General features: G+C 49.5%; 1 protein-coding gene across 1 annotated transcript in view; it reads right to left on the minus strand.

The window, feature by feature from the left end:
* Positions 1 to 3,721, minus strand: part of SLC4A5 (solute carrier family 4 member 5) — a 17,865-nt gene extending 14,144 nt beyond the window's left edge. The window contains exons 1-3 of the mRNA XM_065651496.1: positions 3,642 to 3,721; positions 1,277 to 1,437; positions 900 to 1,055 (exon numbers count right to left, since the gene is read on the minus strand). Of these exons, the coding sequence (XP_065507568.1) occupies positions 900 to 1,055; positions 1,277 to 1,437; positions 3,642 to 3,694 (370 nt within the window). The 5' untranslated portion in view covers positions 3,695 to 3,721. The remainder of the gene's footprint in view (positions 1 to 899; positions 1,056 to 1,276; positions 1,438 to 3,641) is intronic.
* Between the last annotated feature and the right edge of the window lie 6,337 nt (positions 3,722 to 10,058).

The raw sequence follows: 10,058 nt of genomic DNA on the forward strand, positions 1-10,058 counted from the left end.
CAGTGACTTTCTTTTCCTCGATGTCCCTATTCGCACGTTCAAAGCAATGCCATCGTGTCAGCAAGGAACCAGAAACACAAAAGATGTCCCTATTTTCCACATCTACCAGGACTAACTGCAACGTTTCCAAATCGTCCTCTGTTTTGAGAGCTTCTGGACAGAAATTAGCTCAAATCTCGAGTTCTCTGATATGGATGGTGGCTGCTTTGAAACATGGGGATGCCCATGGGGTTGGAATATTGCTCACTGACGGGCTCTCCCGTGTGCATTTGGAGCTTGGGCGCTGCTGGTTCTGTCTACCCGAGGAGCAGCCGAAGGCCGGCAAATCTCAGGCTCCACCAAATGACCTCCACTTAAAGCTAAGTAAATAATCTAGTGTGAAAACAAACAAATCCCCTTTTATAATGGCTCAAAAATAGGCAGGTTCAACCACGGAGCAGACTGGATTTGTCTGTGGGCTGCTCTGCCAGGAAATCCCGTGGCCAAGCGACCACTGGTGTCCCTCACACAACGTTCTTGTCCATCACAGAACGGTTTGGGTTGAGGGGACCTTCAAAGCTCATCTAGGCCATGAGCAGGGACGTCTTCACCCAGCTCAGGTTGCTCAGAACCTGCTAAAAAGTCTGTCCTCATCTTTCTTATTTGTCCCTTTTAAAAGTACCAAAAAATAAAATTACATTGCCCATCTCAGGAGACATCTCCTTGGCCTCCAGCTCCCAATGACCCCTCACCCTTAAAGCCACCAGTGGCAGAAGCTTTTGGGATCTTTCTCAATGCAGTAAAAAACCCCAAATGGTTGAGTTTCCCCATTTCCTTCTCCTCAGACCTTCCTCCCCCCAGGCTTGTTCACCGAAGACTCACAGACGCAACCAGGTGCAGGTCGGACCCCAAGGACTCACTCGTGTTGGAGGAGACGGACTTGCCGATGTCGGCCAAGGACCGGTGGATTGGCTTCTTGGTTTGGTGCCGGTGCTTCCTGAGGAGCACGTAGCTTATCTTCTCCCGCAGCTCCGGCTTGAGCAGCCCGTCCTCAATCTGCTTCTCAATAACATCATCTGCAAGCACCCAACGAGGGAGACGCGTCGGTTTTCCCACCACAAACCCAAAAAACTCAAGACAACAACATTTATTGAACCGAGTTGATGGTTCTCCACTCCTGATTTTGCTTATTCCCGTGCAAGTTGATTTTTATTTGCACACAGCAAGGAAATGTATTTCAATCCGTTCCCAGCACAGGGGGAAAAATCCACCTGAAACCACCGATACCTGCTCATACCTATGATTTGGGGCAAAGAGTAACCGTCCAAGTCCAGGAGCACTGTTCCTGTCTGTAGACACGTCCGCAGCTCAAACAGGCTGTGCAAGGACAACGTGGACACGTGGGGCTTGCTCCACCTCTCCCCGCCTTCCTCCACCTTCTCTTCAAACTTGATCCACCTGCAACAAGAGCGGCAGCCATGGGGACAGGCACGGGGCAGGGATGGCATACAAGGAGAGAATGAGAAAATTGCTTTTCCTGCGGAGTTTCCCTTCTGCAACATGAATTAATTCATCCCGCAAAGTTTTTGCTTGTTATTGAGGGTGGAAATGGAGAAATTAAGGAATATCATTAGGCAAAGTGCCGCTCGCGCGGTTGCAGAGCGGAGCAAAACCTCTCGGCTCCACCACGGAACTCAACCCTGCAGATTTTTACCATCTTTAAACTGCTCTTGCGAGATCTGGGAGGTTTGCCCGTGGAGCTGAACTTGCCTTAACCAGGACCCCCATGGGTCAACCGTGCACGCAGGAAAGCAAAAAATCAGGGCATTGCAAACATATTTTTAATTCCTCAGACCTCAACCTGGGCGCTTCACTCCCCCGGTGGGAGATGAGCGGGTTTGCGAGCCCTTGGAAATCAGCCCTTCCGCCTCCGTTCCTTAATTGTACAAACCAAAGACTTTGGAGCGAATGAACGGGGCCCAGCAGCTCTCGCCCAGACGTCCATTTGGGGCAGAAAGCTGCTTTTCCTTTGCTCCGTGGATTAGCCTTCGCAGGGCTTAACCTTGCAACTTTTAACTGGTACAACTGGGATTTGGGCACAGATGGAAAGAACGTAGGAGGTTTTTGGAAATAGCTGATGATTCCCAAATGCTGCAGGGGAAGAGTGGGGAGAGCACGGGATTGTACGTGCATTAAAATGCTGCTGCAAAGAGAAAACCCTGCGTGTTCCTATTAAAAAATGGTCTGTGCTTGGGACAAAACCCCAGAGCATCTGAAAAATACAACATTTGCCCCTTGTGCCCATCACTCCAAAGCTCCCCATCCTGATTTTTTTTGCAGAAACCCCTTCTCCATCCTTTCAAACAACGTCATTTTTACTGGAGGGCAATTCAAGCTTCCCGCCGTAGCGCCTGTTCGGCCCCGGCGGCGCTCACCCAAAGCCGATTAGGTCTAGTTTCCTTTCTTTTTACCCCATTTTCCTGCCGAAAGTGGGTTATTAACACGCACGCGGGGCCGCAGCTCGGGTCGGCGTGCGGGACTCGGGGCGCGTTGCCAGCGTCCTGTGATGCTTTGGCCACGGCTGCAGCAAAACCCCGTCTCCCCGCTGCAATCGGCTTCTTTATCTCCACGTATTTCTATTTATTGGGGATTTAGGCGCAGGTAACGCGGCTCCCACCGAGGAGCCGCCCTCCCGCAGCTCAAGAGAGAGTGGAAATCCGGGACTTGAGAAACCTCCGTCCTCCCGGGGGGAATTTAGAAACCTCCATCTCAAGCCCTCCCTGGTGAAATTTCCAATGCAAATGCTGATTTTTTTGCCTTCCGAGCTTTTTGGGGAGCGGTAAATACATGCAAAACTGGGGGGGGGAAACATAAAGAATTTTAGCAAAAGCATCTCTGCGTTTGAGCAGGGCTGGGAACCGGGAGGATGCTCCATGGTTTTCCAAATTTTGGGTGATGCCAAAAATCAGCCCAAGAGACGGGACAATACCATCAGCAGCCCTGATTCCCTCCCCAAATCCCTCACCCTTACACAGCTGAGGGTAGGAAGAGAAAATTCCACTTGAATTTGGGATTTTTCCCTTGGATAAGCTTCAATTTCAATAAAGTGAATGCCACTTGCAACTCCTCTGATAGTTTTTATCAAAGATGTAGTGGGTGGGGGTCTTATTCTTTATTCTTTTTCTCATTTCTTATTCTTTATTCTTATTCTTATTCTCATTCTTTATTCTTTATTCTTTATTCCTATTCTTGTTGCTTGAGGGGCAGGACTTTTGGCCTTGACAGCAAAAGTGTGGAGGTAAAAAGACCTGGAAAAATGTTCTTTACGTCACCTATTCCCGTTTCCCAGCTCTCTGCTCTAATTCTCCAGTTTCCCAGCACGTTACCCCATTTTTTTGACCCTCCCAGCACTTCCTGAAGGGTTTTGCTCTCACGCTACAACAGGGAATGGGAAAAGATGCGAAAAGATAAATTTTCCTCTCTTCCTCCTCCTGCAGCCGCTGTACAAAACCACCCCAAAACACCATTTTTTCTGCATTTCCTTAATTCAGACACGGCTTTTTAAAGCCCATTAAAAGCGATGCTCATTCCCTGACCCTGTTTCACCCAGGGGGGTTTTTACCTGACACATTTTGAACCCAAAGCGCCTCCCCGACACTCACCTGGCCGATTCTTTCCACTCCATCTCGTCGCCGTCGTGCTGCAGCGTGTCCATCTCCGTGAACAACGTGGGGTTGGGAGGCTCATCGTCTTCCCCCAAGATGTAACGGAGACGTTCGGCGGCCGGTGACACTGTCGGGAAGGGGAAAAATAGACATTTACCATCGGCTGGAGATGAGATGATCCCAATTCATTTCCATATGGAAAGCGCCCAGGGGGAAAGAGGGATTTGTGGGGCTATTTAGGATCTCGGGGTTAAAAAAGGAGGTTTTGAGGAAAATGTTTAAGGTGATAGACATTAAAGGGTGGGGAAAATCGAACCCACCTTGTCCCAAAATCTCTGTGCAGAGAGATACTGGTGGAAAGGACGAGCGGAGGTGCGTGGCAGGAGGAGGGGCATATATAGGGAATTAAGGATCGCGGCCATTCCTGTATATAAAAGAGTCTAATTTCCCTTCCAGCAGCAGCATGTGTCCCATTTCCATGGGGTTTCCCCCATTTTTCCCTACTACAGAGCTTGGTTTTGCGAGGTTGGAGCCCCCTGCCATCAGTAACCAAATCCTCACGGTCTCCAGTATCGGGATGTGCGGGCGATCGCAAGCGTTTTGCTGCCGCATCTCTGAAGGGAACGTGTATCATTCAAGGGGGATAATACAAATTCACCACTTCTGCAGGAAAAAAATCCAGTTTCTTGGCTGCGAAGATCCCTACTGCTCCTTACGGTGTGACACAAAACCTGCCCGCAAATTCCTGACTGATGCAAAAAGGGTTTTTCGTCTTCGGTGCATTCCCCGCGATCACGGGAGGGTGACGGGTCTGCCCTCTCCTCTCAAAATAAGAAAAACAGGCTGGATTTGCTCTTAACCCTCTCATTCTTGGTGTGTTTTTCTAGCAAATCCTCATAATTTTGGTTGCAGGGAGGGATCAAACATCCGAGTATGAACTTGGACGTGGCAAAGATGGGGCTGCTCCCCGGATATTCAAACAAGAGGCTAAAATCAGCCCTGCGTCTCTATGGAAATGGTGTATTTTTAATACATTTTTATTAAATTTAAGAATTTCTTAATGAAATCATGGGTCTGAGACCCTCTCTTAATACAGTTAACCCAGCTCAGAAAATGTCTCCCGCTCTCAAACCTGGGAATAAGAAAGTTGGGTAATGCAGGACCCCAAAAAGCAGGTGATCAAATTTCTGTGTGCGAAATGAGAAAAAAACCCAAGAATATTCCTCTGTCCCCCCAAAAAAGCAGCCAAAACCCAAGTCCTGAAAGAATAGGACGTCCCTTGCGCTCTAGGCTGAGCCTGCTTAACCGCTTAAGCCCTTTAAGCCCCAGCGCCAGGACTAAAGCCCCGTTGTCAAGTCCTCCTTCCACTTCCATAAGCTTCGTTATTATGATTATTAATATTCCTGTTAACTTTGGAGCTGGGCTACGTGCCTGGAAGGCTTCAGGCTCTTGAAGCTTAAGTGCTGTTAGCGTAAGAGGGGATGAAATGGGTGGGAAACCGGGAACCCGCCCCGGCCTCACGCTTTGCTCCGCAGCCCCAAACTTAAAATGCCTAAAAACCCGCAAATTCACACCAAATGCAACGAGCCAGATGGCGGCAAAGGGAGTTTGCTGGAAATATCCCACTTGGGTAGGACCTTCAGATGTATTTATAAAAAAAGGGGGATTTGCAATTTTGCAGGAGGGGTTTGCAAATCCCCAACTCGATCGTTGTTGCTCCCAGCTCTGGAACGCACAAAGGAGAATGGAAAACGTGCACAGAAGGAGATTTGGGGGGGATTTTTCAGCTTTTCCCCCCCATCTCTCAACACATAACATGGTTCCCAGCAGCGGCTGCCTCCTCTCGCTGCCGCTCGCTGAACCGAGCGAAGAACCGGTCGCTAAACCAACAGCCTCATGGCTTCGCCGCGCAGCCAAAATTCAGGGGTTTATTCACCTGGGGGACCTTTTTGTGCTGGGAAAAGCATCCAGCCCAACAGCTGGTTACAACCCAATGCTCAGTGATGTTTCTTGGTCCTGAAAATTTGATCCGGCACCTAAATTAATCCCGGGAAGCAGCAGGTACTCGCTTGAGAGGATTTACTGTATAGCGGCACCCAGAGCTTGGCACCTCCAGGGAATACAAGAGTAAAACTGCAACGACACTGGCCAAAAACCACAAAGCCACCCTAAAATCGACACTTATTTCTTGCAAGATGGGTGCCCCGAGTGGGTTTGTAGCTCCCTGAAGCAGGTTTTACGCTGAGAAAACACTCGTGGGCTGCGATTCCTGCTTTACAGCCACCGAACCTCCGCTGGGATTTCAGCCGCGGTGGATCCGAATGGAGCGTTAATGCTGCTGATAATATAGGATGATTTTACATACACAAAAACTTACATTTCTGTGGGTAATCGGACAGGACAGACCGGTTACACTGAGCTAAACCTCCTTTAATTCGAGGTGCACAGAGCCCTTCACAGCCCAGCTTTGATCCAGCAGTAAAACGTCGCCTAGAGATGCTTTTCCAAACCCCAAATCCCGCTCTGGCTTTAGGTACAATAAAAAACGGGTCAGGGGAACGCGACGCTGCCTTGGGTTTGCAGACTAAACCTTATTTAAGGCTCCAGCACATTAATCATACACTATCATGCCCCTTCTAGACATCCAAAGCCTTTTCCTGGGGTTTTGGGGCTCGGAAAGGTCCCTTCTCCCCCCAAAAAGAGGAGATTGGGGTGCACATCCCATAGGATTAGATGCTCCATTCCTGTTCAAGAAACCCCCAGGTTTGCGAGACATTTCTCCTCTCAAAAATCATATTTTCTGCCTCCCCACTGCCGGGGAGCAGTGGAAGTTGATACAATCTCCTCCATCCCCATTACATTTTTGGGGTGAGTTTTAGAGCTCGGTGCCCTAAGCTCAGCCCAAGCACCCAAGTTGTTTTTGCAAAGAAAAAGCAAAGCTGCAAAAAAATGGAGCCTTTTTTTCCCCCACCACGACGGACACCAAAGAGTGATGGAAATAACCTACCTGGAATAATTTCCATATTTTCCCCCATTTCTTCCCAGCTAAACCAAACCTTCGCTGCGCGGTAGAAAAAAAAAATAAACTCCCAAACTTCCTTTCTTTATCCACTCAGGCTTGTTAAACTCCCCAGGCTTAAGGAGCAGATTATAGGGAATATAAAGCACTTTCCTCTCCCTCGGGCTCTCATGACGGGAAGTTACCAAATCAAACGGGCCGCGTGTCGAGAGGTGAGCGTTTGGTGGCAGCGGGACGGAGCGAGCGAGAAAGGGGAGGGAGGGAGACGTGGGAGGACGGAAATCCAAGATTTAGCTTTATTTGAGGGCGAATTTCTCTTTCTCACTTGGTGTGAGGTGGGAAAACCCCCCCCCCAAGCTCAGGGTCGAGAGGTTTTTTTTGGGAAAAACACCCACATGACAGAGTTTTCCTGAGGGAAAGCAGAGTTGAGGCTTTTTGGGGTTTTTTTCCTGCATAAAATGACTTTGTCACATCAAAATCAGCACAGTGTTACATCCCGGTGGCATTTACTGCAGAAACGGGGGGACGAGGTCCTGCTGGTGCCGCCACCAAAGGCGTGAACGAGCTGTGAGCGAAGCCACTGCAAAGAAAAAACCTCCCCGCATTATAAAATAAAAGGAAAACTTTCCCCTCCATAGCGAAAAGCAAAGCCGAGCACCTGCCCGCTCTGCTGAGCCGCGACATGGGCAGCTCGACAGAAAACCTGAAAATTTCTATAGGGGGAGTGAAAAAAAAAAAAAACCCCAAACCCTAAGAGATCGACAGCTGCTTTGCTGTGCAAAATGTTAATCCCCGCTAAGGAGATTTAACGAGACTGGGCAAAGCCTCGGGCAAAAGCCTCTGGGGAACAAGGTGTGATGCCCGGGGGTGTCTGCACCCTCGGGACCCCGCGGTACGTGGATTTGCTCGGTCACCACCTCCCGAGGGCAAGGAACATCATAAAAGAAATATCATAAATAAAAGAGCAACCTCTTTTTAGCTCACCCATCACCTCATCAGCCTCAAATCCCACTTCACACCCTGTGTCCAGCTCTCAGAGACGTCCACAGGGACAAATAAAGCTGGGAAGCGTTGGGAAAAGCCAAACGCAAACACTGGACCAAGCAACGCGGTTAAGCACACAGTGGGTGATTTAAGCCTGGCTTAAATGCCACAAAACCCCCTGCAGGACTCACTGGTCCTGCTGGCGTTGTCGTTGCCACTCTCGTAGCAGCCGTGGCCACCGTCATCGGTGTCGGAGCGATCGTGGCGCTCGTAGTGCTGCTCGCTCTCGCTCATCCGGTCCCGGCTGGACGCCGATCTACGCCGACGCCGTTTCCGCCGGTAGCCCCGCGGCACCGGTACCCCGATGTAGATGGAGTGGTAATCTAGAGGAGGGGGAGAAAAAGCTTTAGAGAGCAGATCTGGGTGGGTTTTTGCAAAAAATAAAAGCCAGGGAGATATTGGGCTTATAGAATCATAGAATCATTTCGGTTGGAAGAGACCCTCGGGATCAGCGAGTCCAACCATAACCCAACTCTAGCACTACCCCATGTCCCTGAGAACCTCGTCTGAACGCCTTTTAAACCCCTCCAGGGATGGTGACTCCAGCACTGCCCTGGGCAGCCTGTTCCAATGCCCGATAGCCCTTTCCGTGAAGAACTTTTTCCTAATGTCCAATCCCGTCAGGCTTAAAAGACCCACAAGAGCATTTTGCGTGTTTTACGTGGGATGTGCCGAGCCGAGCGCCCGGAGACCCGACGCATCAGGCGATGCCTTTGGGGCATCCCCAAGGTTTCACTCACCTTCCTCATCGTCGTATCTCCTCCTGGAGCCGCCAAGCCCCCGCTCGCTCATCCCATCCTCATCCTCCAGCATGGTCCTGCCACTCGCAGAGAGCTGAGCCAAAAGAGAGAGATTTAAAAGGGTGTCAGGCAGGGGAACAGCCTCTTCGCACACCCGCCGGGTGCTCCTCGCTATGAAAATCCATCACGCATGGCCCCGGTGAAGGCGCGAGGTATTTCCCAGGTGGGTGAGGACGCAGCGGGAGTCGGGACGTTCCCTGTGGATGCCCTGGGCGAGCTCTCAGCCCTCCCACTGTTCACAAAATCCGGATAAATTTCACCCAGGTTACATCTCCGCTCTCTTATTCGTGCTGCTCAAAGGAAGGCGTAAGCAAAGCCTGAGAGATTATTACACAGATGTGCCGGTACGATTACGGACATAAGTTCAGTTAACAGAGGTTGCTTGCTGGCAATAAACACCCATTTAATTTTCGGGGGAGACCTGCACAGATAAAAGGGGTTTTGCAGACACAGAGTTCATTTTCCCCCATCTCCTAAGCACAGATTTTCCACCCTACACATGCCGCCGCTTCCAGGTATCTTCCTTTCGACCTGCTGTTTTATTCCCCATAGGAGTTTCGTTGGATTTTGCCACGGATGCTAATTAATCGCTTAATTATCTGACCTCCAGTGATTGCCTTTCACACTTGACTTGGACGGGGGAACAGTTACTATTTGTGGCAGCCCGGTCGATGCCGCCCAAAGTCACTTTGAGAGCGGTGGCAGAGCCACCCTCTCCATGTCCACAGCAATACCCTCCCATTTTCCATCTATTTTAGGGAAAAAAAAATCTCAATTCAAGCCAAATAAGTTAAAAATATAAAGCGAACGGGGTGTGAACACTCCAGGGCGGCTCTGCTTGTGTTGCCCAATTATTGACCCATTTTCCCCCAAGGCCAAGACCATTTTTAGCCCAATAGCTCCAGCCTCAACCCTCTTGCTATTTGAAGAAAACTCGATTTAACAGATTTGGGATTTTTTTTTTTTTGCCCACGTTAACCCAACACCTTTTGCCCAGGTGCAGGAACCAATTTATTTTAGGGATAAACAACTCCGGATGAACAACTATGCCCCAAATCTAGGATAACAACAGTCACAAGCTTCCTGAAAATAACATTCTGAGGCTAATTCTGAGGATTTTGGGAAGCTGATGCTGGCAGGAAAAGCAGCAAAATACCCACCCAGCTGCAAAAATAACTATTTTTGCCCTAAAAACAACCTGGTACCTTCACAAACCTCCCCAAGTGATTTCCCCACGAGCTTCAGCGCTGGGTCGGGGTCCCCAGGTGATGGATGGGGATACAAAACCCTCCAGCTGGGTCTATATTGGGAAGAAATACGATATTTTTTTGGCAATCTGGTGAGATCTCTTACTACAGCTCGAATAAACCCACTGATAAATGAAAGGTCCTGACTGATGGTGTCTGATTTATGAGAGTCGCATAGCCTGGGATTTTTTTCCTCTAATTTTTTACATATAAAGCTTTTTCCCCCCCAAAATCCTCACACGCAAACACAAGCACGATGCAGACTAGAGCAGTTTGAAAACACGACTGCAAGCGCGCTAGAAAT

Source organism: Caloenas nicobarica, chromosome 25 (assembly GCF_036013445.1).
Source record: "Caloenas nicobarica isolate bCalNic1 chromosome 25, bCalNic1.hap1, whole genome shotgun sequence".
In the NCBI taxonomy this organism is placed as follows: domain Eukaryota; kingdom Metazoa; phylum Chordata; class Aves; order Columbiformes; family Columbidae; genus Caloenas; species Caloenas nicobarica.